At 43.9% G+C, this 27,958-nt stretch overlaps 1 protein-coding gene across 1 annotated transcript in view; it reads left to right on the forward strand.

The window, feature by feature from the left end:
• STAB2 (stabilin 2) overlaps nucleotides 1-27,958 on the forward strand; it is an 82,282-nt gene that overhangs the window by 50,082 nt on the left and 4,242 nt on the right. Inside the window, exons 38-62 of the mRNA XM_036401077.2 lie at nucleotides 1,280-1,325; nucleotides 2,367-2,443; nucleotides 4,500-4,625; nucleotides 6,001-6,074; nucleotides 7,424-7,495; nucleotides 9,457-9,576; nucleotides 9,989-10,036; nucleotides 11,742-11,825; nucleotides 11,912-12,058; nucleotides 12,878-13,003; nucleotides 13,319-13,378; nucleotides 13,761-13,937; nucleotides 14,024-14,113; nucleotides 15,317-15,463; nucleotides 16,598-16,654; nucleotides 17,595-17,718; nucleotides 18,682-18,831; nucleotides 20,578-20,682; nucleotides 21,020-21,127; nucleotides 21,762-21,955; nucleotides 23,359-23,500; nucleotides 25,273-25,406; nucleotides 26,110-26,275; nucleotides 26,504-26,610; nucleotides 27,602-27,721. Coding sequence (XP_036256970.1) covers nucleotides 1,280-1,325; nucleotides 2,367-2,443; nucleotides 4,500-4,625; nucleotides 6,001-6,074; nucleotides 7,424-7,495; nucleotides 9,457-9,576; nucleotides 9,989-10,036; nucleotides 11,742-11,825; nucleotides 11,912-12,058; nucleotides 12,878-13,003; nucleotides 13,319-13,378; nucleotides 13,761-13,937; nucleotides 14,024-14,113; nucleotides 15,317-15,463; nucleotides 16,598-16,654; nucleotides 17,595-17,718; nucleotides 18,682-18,831; nucleotides 20,578-20,682; nucleotides 21,020-21,127; nucleotides 21,762-21,955; nucleotides 23,359-23,500; nucleotides 25,273-25,406; nucleotides 26,110-26,275; nucleotides 26,504-26,610; nucleotides 27,602-27,721 — 2,801 coding nt within the window. The remainder of the gene's footprint in view (nucleotides 1-1,279; nucleotides 1,326-2,366; nucleotides 2,444-4,499; nucleotides 4,626-6,000; nucleotides 6,075-7,423; nucleotides 7,496-9,456; nucleotides 9,577-9,988; nucleotides 10,037-11,741; nucleotides 11,826-11,911; nucleotides 12,059-12,877; nucleotides 13,004-13,318; nucleotides 13,379-13,760; nucleotides 13,938-14,023; nucleotides 14,114-15,316; nucleotides 15,464-16,597; nucleotides 16,655-17,594; nucleotides 17,719-18,681; nucleotides 18,832-20,577; nucleotides 20,683-21,019; nucleotides 21,128-21,761; nucleotides 21,956-23,358; nucleotides 23,501-25,272; nucleotides 25,407-26,109; nucleotides 26,276-26,503; nucleotides 26,611-27,601; nucleotides 27,722-27,958) is intronic.

Raw genomic sequence — 27,958 nt, forward strand, 5'->3', positions numbered from 1 at the left:
TCACATTCCTGTGCTATGGCAATTAATTACTGCATTGTTAGAGAGCTGGTTGAGACACCACTCATGACACTGAAACGCTTACTTTGCTAATTCTCTACCTGTGTCTCCCTCTATCTACCCCAAAAAAAATATCCCATTTATTAAAGCTATAATGTTTTCCAGAGCAGGATTACCCAGCACATTTTGACCCTCAGATCAAAACATCTCAAGTGCTTCTAAAAGTTGATTTAGCTACACAACACCAGATATTAAATTATGTTCTTGTTAATGCGATAAAAAATAATTAGCAAATAAATCATTTTGTGCTGGCTTAATACAGTTTCTATATCAAATCACATTATATTCTATTTATACATAATTAAAATGCACTCGGTAACTATTTCAAAACTCTAGCTAGAGTTTTGAAAACTCTAGAAATTTAAAAATTTTACAAGTACATTTGCAATAGCATTCAAGATCAGTTTTAAATTTCCCCAGGGAAAAAATTATTAATAATTACAGTTTTGCAAGAGGGTTGCTATATATGCTCTGAGAAAACTTTCAGCTCCTTTAGAAAACCTACCCTTATATAATTCTAGTATTATACAAGACTCACCAGACTAAATACAGGTAAATGACAACAGGTGAAATGTTTTCCTGGCAATATTACACAACTCTTCCTTGCAAATTCATTTAAGTGGTATCCACTGATCTATACAGACTCTACAGGTTGAGTCTTATTGTATTTGTTGGGAAGCTCTGACAAAGGCAGGGATGATGAATCTATGTTTTCAGAAGGCTAATTTATTACTTTATGATATTATAGTAGATTAAAAATACTATACTATACTAAAGAATACAGAAAGATTTCTTACTAAATGCTAAAAAGATAATAATAAAAAGTTGTGACTCTTTCTAGAAAGAGTCTTGACACAGCTTGGCTCTGATTGGCCAAAGAGTTAAAACAACTCACACTAAAATCCAATAAAACAATTACTTGTGAGTAAACAATCTTTAAACACATACTAAAAAAGCAAAACACAAGAAAAACAAGTGAAATAAAAATCACTTTCTTTTTCTCTGAAGCTTCTCAGCTTCCCAAGAGAAAAATCCTAAGCAAAAGAATTTTTTTCAAAAAATGTGAGTGCCACAGAGCCTCTATTGAGACTGAGAGCACAGTTGTCTGTCACACAACTCAGCCTCCAGCTCCACATGGTGGGAACAAAAAACTCTAAAATGAGAAGGATGTTGACCCAAAAGGTTCTGATCCCTACTTCTTTTTTTTTTTTTCCACTTGCAGAAATCAAAGATGATGCATGCAACGCCTCGTGCCACACCAGTGCTAAGTATGTATGAAATGTACTCATTTAGAGGAGAGGGGAGAAAAAGGGCACCTCTTGCAAGACAAAAATCAAGTCCACCTTGCTCATGGCTTCTCAGCAGCATATCTCAGAGATAAGGAGCAATGTAAATCTGATGTACATGGTGAAGAGGCCAGAAAGTTCAAATGTCTCCTCTCTTCGTATCAAAATATACAAACAACAACAAAAAAATGCTCTCACCAGTCCAGCACCAATATTGGGACACTAACTAATTTTCAGAGGAGCAAGTGAGCCCCATTGAGCCATTTACTGAAGTGCAGCTGTCCCCTCACCACTGACCAGGCAGCAAGATTTACACTAGTCAAGACATCTGAAAGAAACCCAAGGAAAACTGGCTGGAAAGGCTCCTCATTTTCAGCCACAGCTCTTCTCTAAGAGCTGAGAAACCAGAGGGGCAAACCCCCTTTTTCCCAGATGCAGGTCATTCTCTCCCCTGAGTGTTTGTGACCTTCAGTTCACAGCAGCAATATTTTACCAGGATTTTTTTGGCGAAAACTACGCTCTCAAATTTGCTCATAGGGACCCCACACGTTCTAGAATCAAGACTGTGTTTCTGACAGAAGCAGTCTTGTGTATTTTTCATCCACTGACATACACCTGTAGGTCTGAGGAGAGGTGCAGGCATGGCAGGAGTAGGGGGTAATAATGAATTGTGCTGGCTGTATCCCTCCAAATTGGGTGCACACAGACAAAAAATTGTGCACAGATTTTTGTACAAGTACAAATTCTCTAGTTCTGCACAAAAAAAAATGATATTCAAACACCAAAGCATGGAATTCTAATACCTAAAATGATACATCCAAAACACATTTGAAAAGCTTGGGCCAGCTAGGTCCATTTTTATGGTTTTAGCTACCTCTTACTGTACGGTTAAATGCCTTGTTATTTCTATGCAACATTACCTTCAGAAACACCCACAAAAACAAGGGCTATACAAAAGACCTGCCCAATTTTTTTTTTTTTTCCTCTCTGTTAAATGGTGCCTCCCTCCTTTTATTTCATTAGCTGCCTCCTCCTATCAAATGGCACTGCCTATTGCAAGTGTGCAGCTGGCTTTGAGGGGAACGGGACATTCTGCACAGGCAAGTGAACTTCGTTTCTTCCCTTTGAAAAATTAAAAAAAAATTAAAAAAGAAACCAAAGAAGAATGCTTGAAGCAGTCTCTGGTCACAGTAGAGCTGGTGAGAGATGAGCAGTTCCCTATGCACCAGTTAAAAAACAGGAATTGTTGCCAGTTCCCTCAAAACAAACAGCAGCCCAACAGGTGCAGATTCACAGCAAACAAAGGGCTCCAGATCTCCAAGTTGTGAGGCATTGTGCTCAGGGAGAGCAGAGAAAAGGGAACATGCTGTGCACAACCCCAGCCCCATTGTTTGCAGAGTAATGAAACCTGGTTTGTGACTTTTACTCCCTTTCCCAACAAAGCCCAGCAAAGAGAGGCCAATTCAGGGCACAATAACACTTCCAGCTATTGGAAGCTGTATAGCTCAACCACTTCCTCAGCTTTCTGAACTTGCTCAGGTTTCTGGTGTGGCAAAATCCATTTCTTTAGACTAGAGAGATTTAAGAGACCTTCAGAAAGGGATAATAGCACCTTATTCCAGATGTTCCTCCAAAAATCTGGGTTATCCAAAACAGACTGCTTCCAGCTACACTAATCATAATTAATTATATTTGTTCTTAATTCTTAACTGATTAAAATACTAATGTTTTTCAGACAGAGGCCTATTTTTTTACTTATTCACAATGGCTGGCAGCATCCTAATCCCAGATTTTGCCACTCTTACTCTGCCTGTTTTCATTTTCTCTTCTGGCACAAAACAGACAAATCCATTTTAATCCGTTGGGGGGCAATTCCCCATGGGCAGGAAGAGCTGGGTCACACAGGTCACCCATAGTGACACTACTTGCAGAAAAACATCAACTCCCTGGCCTGAAATTGATGAAAGAGCCATTTAGTGTCATTTGAAGCAAAACTTAAGGCAAATTTCAGGCTGATTTGGGTCACACTGAAGATCAGACCAGGCTCCCTCCCTTCCTGCTCTCAAGTTGTGAGCATCCAGCTCATCCAGCTCAAAGCTGGAGTAACATTATGAGTATCCATCTGAATAAGAACCCAGACTTGTTGTCACAGCAGGACTAGGTGGTATTATACTCTAGGCCTCCTGCAAGAGAAGTTATATAATCTGTGTGCAGAAAATGTCAAGCTCAGGGAACACTTAAATGGCTATTTAAACTAGAGATGAACACAAACATTCCTCTCTTTTTTTTGGTGTTTTGTTGAAATGGGCAGAATTGGAAGACAGAAAGTTACTGAAAGTCAGTCCTGGATGAATTCTAACATTCCAGATTAGAAACACCATTTCAGCTTTCCCTCTGGAAACAATAACATGTATTAAATAACTGGCACCAATGAAATCTGTGGCCTCCTAATTCAGAAAGACTCATTCAAAAAATGTTAGTAAATCTGTGGGGGTACCAGTTGTCAGTTTCTCTGGGTCTGGATTGAAGGCACTATAGACAGTAATTCATGTTTGGATTCAGATGTTTATTATTTATTATCAGTAAATCAGTCTCACTACTGAGAGTTCAGCAGCTTTTCATTAGAAGGCACAAAATGGCCAACAATCTCTTGTTACAAGGTCTTTTAAGACTAAACTATCCAATTAAGAATCGACACCTAGATTATTTTCCCTTTTAACCCAATAACTGATCCCACAGACCCTGCAATGCAAAATTTCTGCCCAATTGCAAAATGCCACCAAACCCATGGAGAAGGAAGAAGAAGCATGAAGAAGGAACTCAGGATGACACCCTGTGCCCTCCATCTTACTTCCATTCACAACATAGTAAAAATCCTAAAACCTAAATTTCTCACCAAGTGATACACCTACACTACTCTCTATGATCTATTTCACATTTTTGTGGGTTCTAGTCTATCTTGAAGTCTGGGAAACTTTCTCCATGAATGAGGGTCAAAGTCATTGCTCCCCTGGGGGTCAGGGCACCCCAGAGCAGAGAAATATTCCCAGTGCCCTGGTTTCCACATAAATCCTTTAAAAAAGGAGACAGATAATCATGAGAAGCAAGAAGCCAGTCCAGCACACTGGTTTAATCTCTGCTGTTGTCCCTGTTCAGCTATTGATGCTTGTGGGAGCAACAACGGGGGCTGTTCCTCCAAGGCAGAGTGCAGGAGAACAACACCGGGGAACAGAGCCTGCGTCTGCAGCGCCGGTTACACGGGGGACGGGATCGTCTGCCTGGGTAAGCACACACCCTGCCCTGCCTCTGCATCACACTGCAAAGTCTCAGTGTTACAAATCAGAAGCTCGGCTAGGCCAATATTCAAGCAGCAATCTATTTATTAATTAATATGGTAAAGTATGAGCAATACAGCACTGGGTACAGTGGGGAAGTTTTCCCTCCAACTGCACACCGATAGTTGAGGCTTACAGGTATTTACAGGGGTACTCATCAGCTTTCTCAGCAGTTTCTATTCCCAGTTTTTACTCATCAGCAGTTTCTATTCCCAGTTTTTACGTCACAATTCTATACACTATTGTGATTTAGTTTTTCTCAGTATGTTTCTCAAAAGGAGTATCCCAGATGGGGGTGGTCTGGTTTCCAAAAGAAGAAAGACAAATCCCATCTGGTGAAGTCCAGCTCCCCAGATGTGGGTCCACCTTTTAATTACAAGGACTATAAATCTCATAACAGTGATATCAGCTTCCCTTGGTCGAAACTATTAATCCTTGAGTTGATGTTCATCTTCCTTTCTCCAGCTGCTTTTCTCTGTTTTGTTAAGGCATGAGATAAGCATGTTTCCTTTTTATACATTCCAAAGCTATAGTTTCAAGGATACAAGCAATATTCTAAAATTATACTTCAAAAGGTTATTATTGCACAACTCTTTAAGGCTTAACTACAAGCAAAAAGCAACATCCTTAATGCTTTAATTCCAATGCTCCTAAATCAACTAAGGTTAATTGCAAACAAAAGATAGGTTCAAAGGCCTTCTTCCATGCTTTACTTTCCTCAGTTATTATTAGAATTCTCAACTGTCCCATGGTCGGTCTCCACACATATCACAATCACAAACACACACATTGCCTGTATGTACCTGACACAAAACACAGCTTTGTATTTCACAACAGGAGAGAGGTTTCCTCTAGGGGGATGTTCCTCCTCCCACACTGACCCACAAGTGCAGCTGGCTGATACTACATCACCTGATGCCAAAGGCAACTTTCCCTGCCACAGGGCTGGTACTACTTGGCACACCATGCACCTGCAGCAGTGTGGTGTGGCACCAAAAATTATCAAACAACATCTACCCCTAGCGAGGGTAACCCCATCTCCAGCAGCTTAATACACACACTCCTCTGACCATTACAGACAGACTTTTAGGTATTGTACCACACCTCCCCAGGGTTGGTTTCAGAAATGCTGCTGGCAGTGCTTTAGCCTCCACCAAGACAACTGAAGACCTAGACTGAGGTAGACCGAGACCAAGTAACTGAGGGGATAGGGGATGAATTTTGTCATAAATCTGCATTCCTAGTATGCTTTACTTAAAATTTATTCTCCTTGGGTTTTCAGAATTACTCTCTCTTTATTACACTGTTTCTGTTTTATAAAGAAATCAACCCTTGTCTGGTGAACAATGGTGGATGTGATAGAAATGCAGAATGCACGCAGACTGGACCCAATCAAGTGAGTACTTTTTTAGTGAAGAAAAATAGGTCTAGTCAAGTGTTTATTGTTGGGCAAAGAAAGATTTCCCCGTGTAAACTTTGTTTTTAAGTAGAAAACTGAATTTCATAACAATTCTGAAAAGTATGTGCTTCTCTCAAAAAGGCATTTGAGGGGGAGTGTAGATAAACATGAAAAAATCTATTTCAGTGAAAGAAATCCAAAACTGCAGAGGAAAGCAGTGTTTTGCTATTTCAAGTGGTTGTTTTTCTCCTTTGAGAGGTTTTGATGTGAAAAGCTGTAAGTTTGAAAGTATTGCTAGAGGATGTTTCTGTTATTGTTATAGAAACTGTTCATGGAAAAAAATCCATTTTAGACTAGCTCTTCTTCCTTCACTGTTCAGATGTATCCACAAGGAAACAAAATGTCCCAAACCATAGCTCTTGCATAGGGGTTGCAACATTCTGGAGCCCACTCACTCTTCTGCTGATCTCTAGAAGTAGTAGCTACAACCTGTTTGTTTATTCTTCCTTACCTGTGAGAATGTAATTAACATCAGAGTAATAACAACCTCCACTACAAAACCCCAGCACTGCAAAGGCAAAGTTATAGGATAGAAATGCATCTATTTTCTCTAGGGCTCTCACTCATCCAGGAAATACACAAACACTACTATTAGACTCCCTCCCAGTTTAATTTCTACTTCCCAGTTTTATTTCTGCTGCAGAAATCTCACTGAAGTTTCAAACTCCTACATATTAAATGTACATTCTAATTTCAGAACAATTATGAGTGAATTGGAGAATATAATTCATTTCTTTGCAACTATTTCTCATCTTTGTGATAACTGCAAATGTAAAATATAGTAACCAGGAGAAAGTGTCAGCTACATTTCCACTGCATGGGAAGTTGCCAGTAACACACAATTCCAGGTGTTTTGAAGCTACTTTTCATCACTTAAAAAAAAACACAGGGGAAGGAAAGGGATGAGAGAGGAATACCAACCTATGCAAAAAACATGAGGGAAATAAATTGAGGGTTTAGCCTGTTTTGTCAGCAAGACATGCAGATGTCAGAGGGGTCATTTCAAATGAACAGGACAGCAGAGAGGCCAGACACACCAGAGGTGGATAGGCAAAAAAAGACAGATAGAGCCTAACGAAAAATATTACTTCCCAATCTCAGTCTATGGTTACTCATACTGGCCAGGAAACTGTTTTGGGAGATATAATGTACTTTTAACTTAATAAACTCCACATCGTATCACAATGAAATTATCTGGAAAAAAAGTAAACTGTATATTTGTGAGTTGAAAAAAAAAAAATCAATCATTTTTCCATGTATGCCTGTTTTCTGATTTTGCTTCATAGGCAGTATGTAATTGCCTGAAGGGATATTCTGGAGATGGCAAAACCTGCACCTATATCAGTCTGTGTTCACAAGTGAGTATCCATTTAAGGACACAATTTCAGATCTCATTATAATCATTGTAATTACACTTTTGGGAGTTGTATGCATTCTAAACTAAGTTAGGTGTGCTAAGAATCTATTTACATTAACTTGGCTAATCTCTGAGTATTCTTGGTTCAGCTTTAGTGCTTTCACTATGGGAGAAACTAAAGATGCAGGAAGGGCTTTTCCTCAGCTGCAGCCTGGACATAACATAAGTGAGGGCCTGGACTATCTATTATTTTAATGGCCTATCAATTGAGTCTTAAATACCTCAGTTCAAATTCAATGCAGAAAAACAGACCCTGGATCTGTAGTGCCAAAACCTAAGTCAGCAAATTATTTGTCATTGAGAATTCCTACAAAAATCCAACAAATCCATTTCCTTCCACAACACCCAACCCTGGACATGCCATGGCACCACCCATTCTGTGCCTCACTTGTCACTGCAGGCTGAAAATCAGCCCCATTTGTTTAGCACAAGCTGGCTCACACGCTGCAAGCCCCATATTGGCAGCCAGTGTGGCTCTCTGCACCAGCTGTACTACTCTGCCTCTTGGCAAGCTGCAGCAGGGACATATCCACTCTTCTGTGTACATTAATCCTCTGTGCTCTGAGCACAGCAACAACAATTCTCACCCTCCCAGCCTGGCCTCTCAGACCTTGAAAGGTTGCAGAGATGAAAGAGCAAGGGCAAAAACACAACCTGGAGGAAGGGGAGTTCAAAGTTATGGGCCATTGCTCCCTACGATTTTGAATTCTCTTGCTTTTCTCCTGTGCTGTGTTCCAGCAGCTTTGATTCCACTTGACTAATTATGCCAGGCTAACTATGAGTTAAAAATCAAGATCATCCTGAGGAGCATCAATGTCATATCAGAGGCTAGCCTGGCTTCACAATGACCAAGCCTCTGTGCAGCAAAGCTTCACAGGTAGCCAAGGCTCTGCCTAAGCCAAGCCAAACCCACAGGAAATCCACCCAAACCCATTCCTTACAGCCAGATGTCTCTCTGACCTGTCAGGCCTCACTGGCAGTCTCCCAAAGGAGTTTCTGCTCCCTCTCATGGCCCATGAGAAAGGATCCCTGAGACAATCAGTAACAGAAAGGACACCATGAAACAAGTACAAGAAGAAAAAAAAAAATAAAGAAAGCTTCTCAATTTCCCCAAATTTGATCTCAAGCCCAGGATAAAAACTTATTTGCAAGCTGAGGTTGTAACAGAGGAGCACCTACTTGTGACGGAGCAGAGCTATGAGCCCCCACAGCTGCTCCTGGGTGAGGAATGCTTTGGTTTAGCACAGGGAGCTCTCTGGAGGCAGACAGCTGGTGAGATGCAGCCACTGCTCCAAGCCTGATGGGGGACTCGGGTGCAGACAGGAGATGTTTCAGAGACAAGGACAAGGCAAGTCCCTGTTACAGCTGACCTGGGCCATCAGACAGTCCTGTGCTATGCTCCTCCATAAATTCAGGCTCCTGGCACCATCCCAGTGATTTACAGTGTGTAAATAGTTCCCCTAAATAATAATATAAAATATTATTATATATTTATTTATATATTTATTATTTGTATATATTTATTTATATAAATATAAAAATAATAAAAATAGTCAGATCTGCATTGGCAGAGAAGCTAAGACTCATCCCTAAGGTGCAGAGTGAGACTTGCACGCAAATATTTTGCTTCCTCACAGCATCATGAACTAAATACATTGAGGAGGGAATCAAAACTAAGTCCTCTGCATGCAAGGAGACTTATTTTTTATAAATCCTAAATGCCTTTTAGTGTTTGGAAGAAAATATATGCCATCAGATGTTCCAGCAAAATGTGGTTTCAGAAAGATCTTGCGATTAAACCTTTCTGAATTATATAAATGGGGGGGGGGGAAGGGTGAATTGGAACTGTTTTACACACCTGGCAATGAAGGAATTATATATTTTAAACTTTGCCCTTACAAGAATAATGGAGGCTGCAGTGAATTTGCCATCTGTAATGACACTGAGCTGACAGACAGGACCTGCACCTGCAAACCCAACTACATTGGGGATGGATTTAAGTGCCGAGGCAACATCTTCCAGGTAAAGTGCTTCACATGTTTGCTGTGCCCTATTTTTCTTCCAATAGTTACTTAATACAATGGTTGAAACACATCACTTTTTTCTTGGACAAAGTCGTACCCTGGAATTTGAAGTTATCCCAATCCAAGAAACCAGGAATAGGAACAGGATGCTGCAAGATAACTTTAACTGCCAAAACAAACAAAAACCCTAATGGAAAATCATTGTGACTGGAGTATTAGGGAGTTTTAGGTTCCAAAGAAGCCTGCTGTTTGGCAGAGTAAGGTAAGAACAGGACAGAAGCAATACAGATATGCAGAACTTACTCCAAACGTGGAGTTCCCTTTCTTGCCTGAGTGCTGCATTTGTTTGCACTCCACAGATGTTGCCTCAGATTTGCAGCATTGTTACAGTGTCTTGTTCTTAATTGCAGGAACTTCTGAGGAACTCCAACACATCTAAGTTTTATTTTCACTTAGAGGTAAGCAAAGGTTGAGTGGTTGGGGTTTGTTGGGTTTTTTGGGGGGATTCTCGTCCTTTTTTTTCCCCTCCAAAATTGTAGAGCAGAGAGAAGTAGACAAGAACCTGGTATGCAACAACTTCCTTCAATGTAATTGGGACTGGATTTGGATTGTCAGTCACTAATACTTGAGATGCTCTAATGTAAGCTATTAAGTGTCACTAAAACAGTATTAATGACCTATTAATGATCAAGACTGAAGTGCCAGAGAAAGGTGAGGCCTCCAGATGTCATCACAGGCCCCCAGCCAGGTAATAATTAGCATTGACTCCATGATTGCAGAAGGCTGATCAATTGCTTTGTTATTCTCTCTTACACTATACTTATTTAAGAAGCTCATCACCCTCACAGACAGTCCAATACAGACAGATCCAATTGGTCAATCAATCCAAACACCATCACCAGTGTTCAGTTAAGAAATCACCCTTTAGTAAACAAATTTCCATGACACATTCCACATGTGCACAACAACAGGTGCAGCAAGTGGAGATAAGAGTTGTTTCTCATTCTTTTCTCTGATCTTCTCACAGCCTTCCCCAGGAAAAGGCCTGGGAAAGTTGTGCCTACTGCTCTCTATGGAGAGAGAGTGTCTACTTCCAGACTGGGCATAAAACTGAAGCTTTCACCCATTCACAATCTGGGATCTGCCAGCACATCTCTTGTGAATTCTGAAGCAGGAATATACCCCTCATTTACTGTTGTCATCTTATTGCAGGGGTTCCCATACTGCTGTCTCCTTATCACAAAAGTTCCATACCTTCTTGGTGTTTCTCGTGGGCATCTCCTCAGAGCACTGACTCTTTCTTCTTCACAAAGCAGCCAAATGACTCCAGTTCCCTTCTCACCCACCCACCCCACTCTTTTATAGCACTCTTCTTCCCATTGGTTACAGCTGTGGCCTGTTAAAGTCAGGCCTGTTCCTAATCTTTGATAATTGGCCCAGCTGCAACGCCTTAGGGGTAAGATTACTTTCTACACTATCTTTATTTTCCTTTATTCTATCCCCCTACAATTTACTACCCTTTCTGCATCTCCAAATGGCAACAATTTCAGCTGCCTCCCTGCAACATCACAGGGTGCTCTGTGTCTTGCAAGACAGCCAGCATGCAGCCAGCTCTCACTGATTTTTTGGGACTGGTGACAGCAACTCTCTGTTTAATCTCTGCCCCAAGGCAGCACAGACCTGTATATTGGCCTGCTAACCTAAAGATCTATAATCCAGTTGCAGTTTTGCTACCATGGTAGACAGGTGGCTTCCTCTTGCTTTAAGAGAGCTCTCGATCAGGGATACAAGCATCATAAAGTCACCCCAGGACAGCTTATCAGTGGCCATTGCAAAGTGCCTGCAATAACCCAGGTCCTTTTGTATTCCTAAGAGTAATTAATTTAATTCCCTCATCTCCTGTTTCTTTTTTCAGAGGAGATAAAGACCTGGCTATAAGACAAAATCTTCTATCCAATACCTGTGGGCAAAGGTGACAGACAAGGTTAGGAGTCAAAGCCCACACGAGCAATTTCTCTCACCCTTGTGTTGCAGGGAAGGGAACTCATCATGTGGCAGCAATGGAGCTGCAGGCACCACCCTGCCCTCCACAGGGCAGTCCCTGTCACTGTGTGGCATCACATGCATTAACTCATTGCTGCTTTTTCCTCTTCCATTTGGCAGGCCTTGTCCATCAGAGATATCTCAGGCCCTGGCCCTTTCACCCTGTTTGTCCCTCACACAGACATACTGAAGAGCGACCCAAGGGTGAGTAAAAGGGCTCAGAACAAATGAGCTTTTCTCTTCAGATGCCTTGCCCAGCTGTTTCTCAGCCCCCCCATTCCCCACTGCAGGTCAAGGACTGGATTGCCAAAGGAGTGATGGCTCAGGTGCTCCGGTACCACATGGTGGCTTGTGCCAGCCTGCTCTACAAGGACCTGACAGCCATCACCAACATCACCTCTCTCCAGGGTGACTTCATACACATCAGCTACTCCCAGGTAACCAAACATGGAGAGACAGGGAACAGAACAGCAAAGCAGTCCGCTCTCATTCACCTTTTTAAAAATTTCAATGGTTTCTGTGGAATTTTTCTTCACTTGGGGTCACCAAATGTGGTGGTGTTCACAGGGGTCTCAGGACAAGGGAAGAGATGAGAATCTTGACTCCATGTTTCAGAAGGCTGATTTATTATTTTAAGATATATATTATATTAAAAGAAAATTGTATATTAAAGCTATACAAAAAGAATAGAAGAAAGGATTTTATCAGAAGGCTAGCAAGGAATAGAAAGGAATGGTAACAAAAGCTCATGACTCTCAGAGAGTCCGATCCAGCTGACTGTGACTGGCCATTAATTAGAAACAACCAACATGAACCAATCAAAGATGCACCTGTTGCATTCCACAGCAGCAGATAATCATTGTTTTTCTTTCCCTCTGAGGCTTCTCAGCTTCTCGGGAGAAAAATCATGGCAAAGGGATTTTTCAGAAAATATCATGGCAACAGTTTCCTTTCCCCCTCTGATACACAAAAACAAATAAATTACTTTTAGCTAAGATTGCTTGTTCAGCTGAAGAGTTCAGCACTTATTCGGTATTCCAAAAGTCAAGTTCTACAACCCTTGCTTTGACACAAGCAATTTTATCCTCAGACTCTGGCTTTATGAGCATGAGGAGAGTTTGAAAAAACAAACAAAGCTGCAATACTGTTTGCTGCAAAGAAAAGGTGGTCTGGGCTCATGATATCAAAGAAATTCAGCATCAGCCTCACTTTCCTACAAGGTTTCACAGAAAAAAAAATTTTTGTTGCCTTTCCAGAACTCGCTGGTTTTGAACAGCAAAGCTGAAATTGTGCTCAGTGATACTGTTGGCACAAATGGTGTGATCCATGTCATAAACCAAATCCTGGTCCCTTCACAGATGCAGGATTTCCCCCTCAAGAAGGTATGTGCAGCTTATCATCATTGCCAACCCAGGGGGTTTCCACAGTTACCATCAGATATTTAAATCATATAAGTCAACAAAAAAGTGACGCTAAAAAGACCTTATAAAAGCAAATAAAAACAAATAAATATATTTCAAATTCACCACGATCACAGATAAAGTAAGGACAGTATAAGAGGATTTCTGCAGAGGGTTTTTACAGCAGCTTTGATTTTATAAAAAAAAGTGACTTACAGGGAAAAGCAAGCTCTTATCTGCTTTTTTAATACCCAAATTATGTACTTAGGTAAATTACTGACTTTTCTTTCTTTGTAGGAAAGCCTTAAAATGGTTGCAGCCAAGCATGGGTACATTCTGTTCAGCACTTTGCTAGAGGTAAGGACACAAGAGACAGGAGCCATTGGGGACAGGTTGTAAATTATTTTTTTTAAAGACAAAAACACACAGAGAACATGTCACCATTGGCAGGATTTTTGATCAGGAGAGCCAAAGGGCTCACCATACAGTACACAAGAACCCTGCTCACCACCAGTCACACTCCCACAGAGCTTGGGGCTGTCAAGCAGACCCACAGCCACCTTTACCTTCCCCACTCAGCTCTGTCCTACTGCACATCAAGTTCAACTCACACATTAAAGTCAAGCTATTTGCAGGCAGCCCACAGAGCACCACACCCCAGTTCCACCTGACTTTCACCCCACAGGGTCAGCGTCACTTTGGACAGGGCATTAATGGCTCTGTTCTTGCTGTGTTGCAGAAGAACAACCTGCTGGGGCTGATCAATGACCCCATTCACAAACCAGTCACACTCTTCTGGCCCACTGACACAGCCATCCGTGGGCTGTCCCAGGAGCAGCAGGACTTCCTCTTCAAGAAGTCCAACACCAACAAGCTGGTGCAGTACCTCAAATTCCACATTGTCCGCGACGCTGCGGTAAGCCCTTGCCTTTTGGGAGCGTTTCCACAGGCAGAACACACACTGTAAGCCCAGACTTGTGCAGCTCTCCTTTTCTTTCCCAGGTGTTGGCCTACCAGCTCCCCAGCTCCACCCCACTGAAGACCCTGCAGGGCTCTAACCTCACTGTGAGCTGTGGGGACAACGGGGAGATCGTAAGTGTTCGCTCTGCTGGCGCGTTTATTCCTCGCTCTTGCTGCAGGATCAGCTCCTGCAGCCCAAACTCAGCCCCCAGGCAGGGTCAGTGGCACCAAAACTTTGTTGGTCATCACCCCTCCGTGCCAAGAGCCACAACACCAGATTCAGCAAACTGTAGGGTTTGCAGGACTTTTTGGAGCTGCCATTTGCTCTGTTGTAAGGTGCTATTTGTTCAAAACAGCTCTCAGTCACCTTGAAACTGAAATACCAGCACACTTTAACTTCTACAATAGTAGAAGTTTTCTTAGTGCAAAACCACTAGGAAGAGCCTGGTTTTGAACCCCATGAATGCAGCATCTGCATGCCAACTCTGGTGTGTAAGCACGTCCAAGCTAAGGTTGCAGGCACACACATAGCCTGACAAACCAGAACAACGTCACATTTTTCTTGTAAAATGTATCAGATCATACCTGGCAAGCATCTAAGTCTAAAGACACATAAGATAAATCTCTGACTATAGGACTGGAATATTGTGTCCTCTTCAGAAAAAAAAGATATCATAGAATGATTTAGGTTGGAAGGAGACTTCAAGGATGACCTTGAAGATCATCTTGCTCCACCCCCCCTGTTATGAACAGTGACACCTTACACTAGACCACGTTGCTCAAAGTCCCATTCAATCTGGCCATGAACACTTTCAGGGATGGGGCGTCCACAACTCTCTTCCAGTGTCTCACCAACCTCACAGTAAAGAATTTCTTCCCAAAATCCAGTCTATTTCAGTTTAAAGCCATTATCCCTTGCCTTATCATTACATGCCCTGGCTAAAAATCCTTCTCCAATTCCCACATATCCCCACTTAGGGACTGGAAGGTGCTCTAGGGTCTCCCTGAAGCCTTCTCTTCTCCCAGCTGAACAGACCCAACTCTCCCAGCCCATCCTCATAGGAGAGGTGCTCCAGCCCTCTGAGTACCTTCATGACCCTCCTCTGGACTTGCTCCAACAGGTCCACATCCTTCCTGTGTTGGGAACTCCAGAGCTGGACACATGTCTGCCCATAGGAAGAGAGTCCCCAAAACTGGGTTTGAGCCCCTATAGCCATCAGTTTTACTGACAGGATAGTTTGACATTCCACCTCGCCCTGAGAGCATTCCTACCGAGGGCAGGACACCGAGGAGGAGGAGGAGCAGCTCATGACTTGCCCTGTCCCCCTCTCCCAGGGCGCCCTTTTCCTGAACGACGGGCAGTGCAAGGTGGTGCAGCGGCAGCTGGAGTTCGACGGCGGCGTCGCCTACGGCATCAGCTGCCTGCTGACAGAGCCCAGCCTGGGGGGCCGCTGCGACAGCTTCCTCACCATGGAGATCATGGTCAGTGCCCCACGGGGTCCCCCAGCCCGACAGACACACAGCCAGGCCCCAGTGTGCACCTCCAGTGGGGTAACACCCCCTGCACCTCTGGCACTCCTGCCAGGAAAAGCCCCCCTGCTGCAGGCTGGCTGCATCTGCTGCTCTGGGCACAGAGAGATTCAGGAGTGCGGCACAATGCCTCACAGGTGCACAGCACACATCCCGTATCCACTCAAAGAAGCATGCAGGACAAGGGGTTCCTTTGAAGACCGTAAAAAAAAACTTGCAAGCAAAAATTCGAGCAAGGACAAATCATTCTGTCGTGCTTTTAAATTAGTGGAAGTTCACACTACAGGTTTGTCCGTAGAGATCACGTTCACAAAGTTCCCTATTAAAAAAGAGCAGCATGGCTACTCCAGCAGCACAGGGTATGAAGGACACAAGATAGAAAGCTGCCTACTTTGGCTCAGTCTCTGACATTTCTGGTTTTTAACACACCTGAACAGGCACTGTTAGCGTGGAGGAAGTTTTGATGTGTCTCACAAATGGGAAATTTTGAAAGTCATCTTCAAACAGTTTCAAGACCAAGTTTACTTCAATTTAACTTGAAAGTATGAAAAAATTTCCTAGAAGTAAAAGAACTTTTAGGTAATCAGTCTTTAAAAAAGCTTCTCAGAACATGTATTTCAATTATAAAACCAACAATTGTGGATATCCCATCCTCCCAAGTTGCCTTTTGTTTATGATGTCATTAAATGAAATTAAACAGATACCATTTCCTCACATCTCATAAGCAGTTCCTGAAAAGCAAACATTTTTCTGTACTCTAAATTAGACATCCAGGTCTAATACAGATGACATCAATACTTGTTTGAAGAACACGCATCATCTCGTCCCTCCTTCTGTAAACCCAGGCCAGTTTCCTCTTCCAGCACCTATATTCCGGTATCAAAACTATTTTCTTGCATTTTTGCAGCACTAAATTATTGCAACTATTTTGTTGTCACTCTCCTCTCTTACTCCTCCACGGTTTTCTATTAATTTTTAAGTGCAATAAGCTTTACCTTTTCTGCTCTCATAAAACAGACTTTTTGTGCAAGTCAAACAGCCTTTTGTAGCTATTATTTTAATATACTTTTTTTTTCCCTTTTCCAGGGGCATTGTGCTAGCTGTTTCAGTAACTCTAAATGCCCTCCAGGGACAAAACCAAAGGTAAAGCATTCAAATCTCACACGTAAGCACATGCTCTTCTCTATACTTCACAACAGCAAACCAGAAAAAATTTCGTAGAATAAATAAAAAGAGAACTTTTGACAGTTCTACCACACTATTAAGTTGTGAGAAACAACAGCTCACTTTGAAAATTTAAAAAGGGTTATTAAACCTTAACAAAAATACAATGAAAGGACTACATAAGGAAAAGGCTGCAGTGCTGGGAACTGCCCTCACGTGGCTGGTTCATTTTCAAGATGGATGCTCAGTCTTTTATACCCCTGGGGGTTGCATCAGCCAGCCCAGCCCTCCCAAAGTCGTCAGTCAGCTCCTCTTTGCCATTGATCAGTGGAGATGCTTGCTTGTAACTGGGTTGGAGGTCAGGTGTTGCCATGCTGCCCCCCTAAGCACCCCCAAGCTTTTCCATTCCCCACTGCCCCATGCCAGGGACACCTGTGCAGCCTCTTTGTACCTGTCCTGGACAGCCCAGGCTGTCTGATGGCAGCAGTACAGGGGGAAAGGGAACTGTGGGGAGAACAGAGGACATCTAAACTGCAATAACATAACTGTACATCACTAAAGCTTTTCTTAATATATAGAAAGAGCCAATCATCTCATTATCCATCTATAACAAGTGACAAAGCTCTCCCTGGGTAAACATGAGGGTGGTGGTGGGTGCTTGTTGGTCTCACACAGCACCCAGTGTAAAAGTGCTCCAGGTGACTCCAGAGCAGCCCCTGCACTCCCAGGAATGCTGCCTAGCATGTCAGGAGTCAGAGAGGGTGGGCGTCTCCCACCCGCCCTCTTCATAAGTCACATTTTGATTCAATGTCCATCAGAAATTACAATTTAAGGAGGAAAAAACCAAACTCCACTCAGCAGCACTCATTCTGCTGTGTGCTCCCCCTCCTGTCTCCGTGCTGCCGCTCATGGCCCGCAGGAAGGGATCCAGTGGTGCACCTACGAGTCCTACGGGCTGCGGAGGGACGGGTGCCGCAGGAACTGCTCCATGGTCATCCACATAGCCAAGTGCTGCAAGGGCTACTTCGGGCCAGACTGCCAAGGTAGGATTCCCACCCACACGGCCATCCCGTGCCCGCCCCTTCCCCAGGACAGCTGTGTAGCACCCAGCAGGCAAAACTGGGAGAACTGGGATAAGGGGCATGAGGAGAGACCAGTTACACAATGAAGCAACTTGGTTGAAAGAGCTGAAGAGCACAAGGTGTTAAGTGCTTCTTCGGTTCAGATTATCTCTCCACATTTAGAGCGAGTTTAAAACTCCATGGTGATAGCAGGGGAGTGCTACAGAGAGTAAAGGCTGTCCTGCTGAGCATGTCACCAGCTGAAAGTCCTTTAAACACAGACTCAGGTCGACACAGCAACACCAGCACACACCTGAGAACCAGTGCATAATTGCTCAGCTACAGGCAAGCACACTCATCAGCAGAGTAAGCTCAGAAGTTGTAGTTCTGAACAGGTGGAGATGATTTGGGAGGCTCCATCTCAGCAGTTTGTTAGCACACACTTCCAGACTGTTCTCCTTCACCTGCCAGGGGAGCAGCACTGGGGTCAAGATCTCTGCTGGCAGGTAGGTCCAGCCACACACAGCCCTGCCAGCTTGCTCTGTTCTGGTTTCACAGAGAGACAAATGCAGATCCCATGCATGTGGGGCCTTTGGGGTCACCCTGACAGCACATAGACCCACAGAGACACTCAAGAATTGATTTTGGAAGTGCCATTCACAGATAGGTCTGAACGAGCAAGCAGCCAGATAACAGCATCCACAAGTCAGGGCTGGAAGGATCCTCAGCACCTTTCTGATGGGAGCTGTGGAAGTGTATCAAGGAATTTAGAGCACAGGTCTCACAATAGTTCCAAGTGTCACAGCCACTTTTACACACCTCAGGAGAGAGGCATTTACAGGCACTCCCGCTCAATGATTTTTACAGAACACTAGAGAACCAACAGTGACAACGAATAAACATGCACCTGAGCTAAAGAGCCACTTTTCCTTTCCAACCTTTCAGCTTGCCCAGGGGGCCCAGAGACCCCATGCAATGGCCACGGCTCCTGTGATGACGGGTACACGGGGACGGGAGAGTGCCGCTGCAGCGTTGGCTTCAACGGGACCGCGTGCGAGCTGTGCCTGCCGGGCAGATACGGCTTCACCTGCAGGCGTACGTCTGAGCTCCCTTCCCACAGCCAAACCGAACTGCTCTGTCAGCAAGGGGTTTCTGAGCAAGCCAAGGAAAGCAGCCCTCTGAACATCCCGAGTGCCTCCTCACACCAGGGCGCGGCACAAGGTCTCAGAAAGGAGGAGGAGACGAGGGCATGCAGAGGTTGCAGGGCTGTGTCTGCACAGGACCTCCTACTCTTACACTGTACATCAGTAATAGAAAAGAAGCAAGGGCCTCCAGCAACAAGTGGTTTTAGCTTCAGCACAACTTTCTCCTCCATCCCCATAAAGCTTAAGAGAGGATTTTAGTAACATGGCTCCTCAAGCAGTGAAGGAGGCCATGTGCTACTTGGAAAAAAGTAGCCAAGGTGAGGGCTGTTTGTGAAGAGGGACAGACAAGCAACTGCTCACAAAATCCACATCTCTGTAGCTTCAAAAGCAAACTAGGTGGGAGCAGGATCAATATCTACCTTTAAACTTAAAAGTTTTCCTGACATAAAGCCTTTCAGATAAGAAGTTACAACATTAATGCTTCCATCCTAACCCTGTGCTACTCCTGAGGCACGTATTATGGGGAGGTTATAGGCAAAACAACAGGCTTGGACACAGATGCTCAGGATTATAACTACCTACAATTCATCCACTTTATAGCACACCATAACATAAAATGTACGAGCCATTACCTTGAAACCAGATTATGAAATTTAAGAGAAAAAAATGTTTATAGCCCCTTCCTTTTGATGTAGATTTAGGTCAGACAAAAATTAACTAATCAAATGACGTGAAAAAGCCAGCAAGTGAGGCTCCTTTTCAGCAGGACAGATATGCAAAAAATCAGTTCCACAAATCCCACATAATTTTCTTCTCTAAACAACAATAGTATTTCAAGAAGAAGGACAAGACCATAAAGGATGCTGCAGCATAACATTATAAAACAGAGAGCCATGAATCATTTTTTAGGAAGGATTCAGCACATAAGTTATTGCAGGGCCCAAAGAGGAGAGGAAAAACATCACCTATAAATTAAACAGACCATTACACCTCAGGCTGGAGGGCAGAAGCAGCAAAGCTTCAGCTATAAAAGGAAACTGAAGGAATCCAAAAGCTTTTAGTCACGAAAATATCTGAAACCCTAAAAAAAGAAATTACAAGTAACTTGTCTGCATTTTACAGAAAAGCTTACTAACCTCATATCTGGCTTCCTTACTCAGCTAGACCTTCTTCCACAGAGCAGCCAAGCACTGTCCCTCAACACACCTTGTTTTTTTTTCTGGCCTCCCCACAATTAACAGGTGCTGTTCATTAGGACTGATTTGTATGGGTCTTCAGTTCAGCTGTTAACTCTTTCCTGACACAGTTCTCCGTGCAGTTTCCTGTGCAGGTCAATACTCATTTTCATTTTCACATTGAACAAATGTCAATTATAAAATCACAGGACTGCAAGTTAACTCAGATTGGAAGGGGTTTCAGAAGGTCTCTAGCCCAACTCCCTCTCAAAACAGGGTCAGTTCTGAACTCATGTTGTTCAGGACTTATCCTGTCAGGACTTGAAAACCTCCAAGGATGACAATTGCTCAACCACTCTGGAAAATCTGGTCCTCCGCTTGACTGGCCTCATGGTGAAATACCATGAAGGCAGACTCATCCAAATGATTTCTGGGCAATACTGTATCTAAACTGACATGATGATGTTTCTCTAGAGAAAGACTTTCCCCCTCTGCACGTGATCTCTGTGTTTCTTTTCCAGCTTGTGAATGCAAGAACAACGGGCAGTGCGATGAAGGATACTCAGGCACAGGACGATGTTTCTGCGGAACAGGATGGACTGGCCGGCTGTGCGAAACCAAGCTAGGTCTCTGCCTGCTCTCACCAGTCTGTCCATGGAGCTAGGGGTTGAAACTACTTGCAGTTCAACAGAAGGTTTCTATAGATAACACAGAAAGGGTTAAAAAATGTCAGGAGCACTTAGGAACTCTGCTCCCTTCACCCCACTGTCTCCTCTTTTTTGATAAGGCAATATGAGTCCCTACCTCCCCTGTGGAGAGGCTTTGGGCTGTGGCAGTCAAAAAATAAAATCCTCACAAATTTTCCAGTTAGCCAGACTGGTACTAAGGGTTCTCCTCCTGCATGAAACGAGGGCATTGTATTGCCTGAGCTGTTTGATTCCAGCTGTCCTGCCTTCCCTGCAGCTCTGCCACCAGTGTGCTCCCCGAGCTGCTCGCCCAATGCCGTCTGCACGGAGAACAACACGTGCCAGTGCAAGCCCCTGTACGACGGGGACGGGATCACGTGCACAGGTGAGCTCCCACCCCAGCCCAGGGCCACAGGGCAGGTTCTTCCCTCCTGCACACACACAGCAATGCAGTTACTTCCCACCCTAAAAACTTCCACTTTGCAGCGCGTGAAACAAGTTTAGGATACAGGGAGTTCCGGCTTTTCTGAATCAGACTTCTCCAGACTTTGCCAAGCAGGAGCAGCAAGTGCACTTCAGTCAGGTTTTGAAGACAGCAGGATTTCCCTCAGAGGACTTACAGTGGGACACAAAGATATCAAAGGGTTTTTCCAACAAAAATGATCCTATGATTTTTTTTTATGGCCATAGGCGAGGCAGTTCCCTAGTAGCATTGCTACAGAAAGATTTGTTCTTTGTCAGACAGGTGTCTTACATCTTCCAAAGTGAACTTGGCCAGAAATCTGAAGGTTGGTACCACGTCTCCTGAATCAAGAACATCCTGACAAGGCTGTCAGAGCCCTAAGGCTCTGACTAGTGAAATAGAAATTCAGTAATGCCTCAGGAAATGGAAACAGTTTTTTTTCCCCCAACAAGTATTCTAGTATTTTTAGTGTGAAAGGACTGGTGATGGTTTGTCTTTATGAAGAACATCCTCTTTAAAAGCAGACTTTACTAATTTGTTTTTTTTTCCCCTGCAGCTGCAGAGCTTTGCAAGCAGAACAATGGTGGGTGCCACAAGGCAGCCGAATGCACACAGCACGGGGTGAAAGTCTTCTGTAGCTGCCAGAAGGGCTACAAGGGAGATGGCTTTACCTGCCTTCCAATAAACCCTTGTGCTGATGGCTTCAATGGAGGCTGCCACGAGCATGCCATCTGCATTGTCACAGGACCTGTAAGTTGAATTATTTCTGTCCCCAGCAGGGAAGTCTGAGGAGTCTCTCCCTGGTGCCAGCAGAAATCTCCTCTGGCTGGATCACATCCTGTACCTCTCTAAATATCTGTTTTCCAAAACAACCTTTACTTAGCTCCAGCCTACTTTCCACATCAGTTTGGTATGCCTGTGGTATTGTGAGGTCCCCAGGATGAGGTGAGAGATGAGAATTTGACTCCATGTTCTCAGAAGGTTGATTTATTATTTTATGATATTTTATTATACTAAAAGAATGCTATACTAAAACTATACTAAAGAAAGAGAAAGGATACATCAGAAGGCTTAACAAGAATGATAATGAAAGCTCATGACTGACTCCTCAGAGTCCGACACAGCTGGCTGTGATTGGTCATTAATTAAAAACAATTCACATGGAACCAATCAAAGATTCACCTGTTGGCAAATGATCTCCAGACCACATTCCCAAGCAATCAGATAATTATTGCTTTCATTCTTTTCTGAGGCCTCTCAGCTTCCCAGGAGAAAATCCTGGGCAAAGGGGATTTTTCAGAAAATATCATGGTGATATGCCTCAGCTGAAGGCTGAGAAACATTTTAACATCTTTGCTCTGGGGAATGGGGTAACACAGAAGCTGGGATGTTTTGCATATGTAGTCTTTCTGTCCCAGTCTTAGCTCTCCCTAACTGCCTATCCTTATTTGCAACACCAATTTCTTGGATTAAAATTAAATACATTTTGGAAGCCAAACAAAGGGACAGCTGGAGGAATAGTGTCACTTGTTGATTGCTTGAACTCGACTTGAAAAGCTCTGCAGCCACATTATAAACATTCCATGATCCACATAGTCAGTGTGGTTGGGCAAAACCTGTGCAGGTGACTTGATCCAGCATTTGTCCTGGTGCTTGCAGGATCACTTCTCCATTCCATTTTGGTGTCTTGCCTGAGCTGCCTTGATGATCTAGACTGATCTAGAAAAGTCTTGCTGATAATTCATTCCAGCTGTCAACCATCACAGTCCCTGGATGTCACCAATTCCTGTTTGGTTTATAGTTCTCATTTATTACTAGCGGTGGGCTGATAAATTCCATGCTTGTTTCCATGCCCAGTCATTTAAATATCATTTTGATACGTTTGCCATCCGTTTTTTGTGAATTACGTGTCATGTAACCCTCCAGTGCATGTTATTAACTTAGTGGATGAAATTATGCTTTGGTGTTAATTCAGCAAAGCATCCAAGTACATGTGTAAATATTTGGCTCACTTGTTAGTAGCAACTCTTCTGTTTGTCCATTCCTGCTTATATCAAGTGAAATTCCCCCACCAGTTCAGAATGCTGCCTGAAACACCAGTGTCACATCAGTTAAATGCTTGTCTTGCCCTTTTTCCTTCTCTCCCTGAGCAGGGCAGACGTAGGTGTGAATGCAAAAGCAGCTTCATTGGGGATGGGCTGAACTGCTCCGTGATGCAGCTGCCCCTGGACCGCTGCCTGCAGGACAACGGGCAGTGCCACCCCGACGCTGCCTGTGCTGACCTGCACTTCCAAGGTGAGCGGGGCGGGGGGGTGTTTGTGGGAAGGGATGATGAGTGTTGCAGTGTGAAGCAGCATCCTGTTTCAGCTATCCCAGTTTCCCAGGTGTGCCAACCTCTCCCTTCCTCTCCCCCTTGCTAAGTGCTGTCCATCAATCTTAACATTCCAGCAAGGGCCTCGTCTGGTTGGTCAAGTTCAAAAGATGCCTCTCAGCCCTGGGGTCATTGGCCTGTCTAGGTGTCATTGTCCCCTGAGACTGCCCCCCTTTCCACCTGGTTGGTGGCTCACCTACCCCCTCCCCTCCCCCTTTCACCCGGGCTTACAAAGACACGGGACCATGGAGTCAGGATTCTGTTGGAGCTGTTACCAAGATTCGGAGATCTGTGACTATGGAATAAAACTCTGGATTAACCCTCCGGCAGAATCTGTCTCCTTTTCCTCTTCACCTCACCTAAAGCCTTTCCATTAGAGGTAAAAACTGAATTCCTGCTTTCCAGGAGTTGTTCCAAGTGCCAGCTGCAGCATACAGCCAGCCAGGGGTGTCTCTGAGGTGAAAACACCACAGTTGCCATTTCTGGTCAAGCAGCAAGGGCCAGAAGAGCCCAGGCATGTTCCACCCAGTAATATTGGGATGATATTCCAATAGATGAGAATCTTGACTCCATGCTTCAGAAGGCTGATTTATTATTTTATGTGACTGACCAGAGTCCTGACACAGCTGGACCTGTGATTGGTCATCATGTAAAAACAACCCCAATCAAAGATGCACCTGCCACATTCCACAGCAGCAGACAATTATTGTTTACATTTCGTTTCTGAGGCCTCTCAGTTTCTCAGGAGAAAAATCCCAGCAAAGGTATTTTTCAGAAAATATGTCTGTGACAAAGAGGACGCCCCCTGCACACCAGCAGCCCTGTGCCCTGAGGCCAGGGACCAGGAGCTGTAAGCTCACTCAGGCCTCTACTTAATGTCCCCACGAAACAATGAGATTACAGCTGGAACATTGTGGGAATCCTTAAAATCAGAGGGTTTGGGGAAAGCTGCAAAAGGCAGGCCTCAGAGACAGTAGAACTGTGATTAGAGCTAAGCAGTAGCCATGATATTGGTCAGCAGAAAAATTATGTGAGAAGTAGAAAAGTAAGGACAAATAGAACAATGGTCTGTGTATTAATGCTTGTCTAGAATAATTCCCTAAGCTGCAGAAAAGTATATTTAGTAAGATATTAGGAACTTTTAAGCTTAATAATGGAGCTCTGTGCATTGTGTTTTAAGGCTTACAAGCAGGTATTGTATTCAAAATAAGCAGGCATTGTTTTAACCAAAGGTACGTGTGCTTATAGTGGTTGGACAGAACTACTGTCAATACGTTTTTGCTTTGTGTGATTGGTCAAAAAACTTTTAAAGTATGTTGTAACATTACATTCTTAGTGTGCTGCCTGAGATGTGAGCTGATGGCATCTTCCCATTGTCATAACCATGTAATGAGACTGATGCTGAAGAATAAAACAGCTCAAAATGTGTTCCTAGCAGTCCCATCCTGTCCGTAATTTGTACATAGCCCCTAGCCAGCAATAAATGGTTATAAAAGTTAATTTCAATAACAATTACATGTGAACATGAGTTTATCATGAAGCCCTGTGTGAGGGCAGTCCAGGTAGGAGCGCTACCCCTGAGGAATCAATCTGCTCTGATGACAATTCACAAAATCCACGGGTATTTGTATGGCACAGCTGACTGTGCACCATGGAAGTCCCTTCAGGAGGAGCTGGTCCTTGTTTCTCTTTGCAGACACCACGGTGGGGGTGTTCCACCTGAGGTCCCCCGTGGGGCAGTACAGAATGACCTACGAGCAGGCCAGGGAGGCCTGTGCCAATGAGTCAGCCACCATGGCTACCTACGAGCAGCTGCTGTATGCACAGAAGGTGAGGAGGCCTCTCCCAGGGAGGATATCCCCAAATAGCACCTAGACACAGAGTAAACGGAGAGGGAGGAGCAAGGGGGCTGCTCTGGGCTAATGAGCATCATTTTCCCTCCTTTCCTTCTCCCATGCCCCAGGGTATGTTTGGTTGGGAGCAATTTTCAGACTTTTTTATTGGCTTCACGCATGCTCGCACAGCACTAAAATCATTTGCCAAGTTCTTGTTTCTAGAGATGCTGGGGTGAGAGGCAGTCAGACTTTCAGAGTATTTTCAAGGGGATTTTAATTATTAACACTTCTTAAAGAAATGTGCACTTCAGAGTTATGCTTAATTTATTTCTTTAAAGTAAGTCTCCAGCAATCTTTTTCTCAAATGCTGTTAACAGACACATTTCCACATTGCCTCCCTTGAGCACATTATAGACAACACATGGATGATGTCAGTGTGATGAGCATCCCAACTTGGGTTTGCAAAAGTTGTTTTAGAAGAGTGGCTCAGACTGATTGTCTCTTTCTGGCTCCTTCCAACTCTGGAAGGAAGGAAGACACTCACTGTTTAGAGGCACCTTTAGCAAAACCTGAGACTGGACCAGTGCTGGCAGGGCAGGTGCTGCCTGAGTGCTCTGGGGGTCTCTGTTCATTCCATGTGCAGTTCCCCAGCCCCACCACCTGGCTTTTCCCCTGAGTTTTCCCTTCTGGCTGTGCAGGCAAGGTACCACCTGTGCTCTGCTGGCTGGCTGGATGGTGAGAGGGTGGGCTACCCCACCGCCTTCTCCTCCCCCAACTGCGGCTCCGGATACGTCGGCATCGTGGACTACGGGAGAAGAGTCAATCTGAGCGAAACCTGGGATGTTTTCTGCTACAGGGAGAAAGGTAAGAGGGGCCTTTGCCTCATCCCTCTGTAAAAATGAGAACAGCAGCCCAGATTTTGGTTCCTTCCATCAGCCACAGGTGGTAGATAACACTGCAAGAGACTCTGCCTATTTTTTAGCTTTAAGAAAACCTAACCTGCTGCTTACAAGTTGTTCAGGCACAGGGCCGCCTAAAGCTTTCTTGGAAAGGATGTTTGCCCAAACAGCTCTCTCTGTTTGTTCCTTTCAGAGGTGAACTGCACCTGCAAGCCAGGCTACGTGGGGGATGGCATCTCCTGTAGTGGGAACTTGCTGCAGGTGCTGATGTCCTTCCCAACGCTGACCAACTTCCTCTCGGTAGGAACAAAGGCTGGGGTGGGAGTGGAGCGAAGCAGGCCCTGAGTGTTGTACCCAGGGTTTGCTTTGCTAGCCCACCTATGGTAAATCAGGCAGCCCCATTGTCTGGGAAGAATGATGCCTCTGACTCCATTGATTCAGAAGGCTAATTAATTACTTTATTATACTATATTATTCTGTACTATATTACACTACATCTAAATTGAAACTGAACAAGAACTCAACTGAACAAAATCTTGTGACTGTCTCCTGACCGACCATCAGAGCACAGCTTGCAGAGATTGGTCAAGAAAACAAAATACACCAGAATCCAATTACCAAATTCCTTCAGGTAAATAACCTTCCAACACATTCCACTTGTTCACAAAACAACAGGAGCAGCAAATGAGATAAGAATTGTTTTGATCATTCTCTTCTCTGCTTCTCTCAGGTTCAGAGAATGTGAATCCCATACCCACCAAGGCAGAGTGGTCTAAATTTGCACCTATCTGGTCTAAATCCAAACCAGAACTTAGTTACTACTTTTTTAATTACTCACTCCAAAGAGGTTTCTGCGTTCTGCAATTCAATTGGAATTAAAAGCCTGGTGCAGCTTTAGCTTAAAGGAGACTCTCTGCACAGCCTTTTAAGCATAACAACAGGCCTTGTGCTTTGGAATTTCATTGCATTGCTGCTGGGAAAAGACAAAATGTTAAGAGTTCTTTTATTGTCACTGTTCAGAAAGGCACTATATATATCAGCAGCCTCAAAGATAACAGAGGCCCAACATCTGCAAATCAGTTTAATATATACTCATTAAATTAGCAGCTGGAGCTGGGTTTTGGATACAAACTTCCTTTGGAAAGTCACTCCAGAGCTGGAGTGATTATTAGCCACTTTATGGCTAATAACAGAGTTCCTTTGTTGTCATTTGTACAGTGTCATCTTTTCTGCTCTCCACACAGGAGTGCATGATTGCTCCCTAGTAAAGCTGGATTTTCTTTCTGCTTAGGACATCATGGCTTACTCCAACACCTCCAGGAAGGGAAAAGAGTTCCTGCAGCACCTCACAGACCTGTCAGTGCAGGCCACCCTCTTTGCTCCCAACAACAGTGGGTTAAAGGAAAATGAGGTCAGGGTTTTTCTCCTTTTTTCCTTCCTTGTTCTAATAACACTTCTTAAACAGCTATTATGGGTTTCTGCATCCCATTGAAATTTAAGCTTAGAAAACTAATCTTAGTGTGATGTGACTTCTGCTTAACCCTAAAGAATTTAAACTGTGCTCACAAAAGGCATGAATTCATTGTTTCCATTTCCCTTCCATGGTTAGGGGTGCAAGGTTATTGAGTGTTCAAGTCACTACAGAGAC

The sequence above is a fragment of the Molothrus ater genome, chromosome 5 (genome assembly GCF_012460135.2).
Source record: "Molothrus ater isolate BHLD 08-10-18 breed brown headed cowbird chromosome 5, BPBGC_Mater_1.1, whole genome shotgun sequence".
In the NCBI taxonomy this organism is placed as follows: Eukaryota; Metazoa; Chordata; class Aves; order Passeriformes; family Icteridae; genus Molothrus; species Molothrus ater.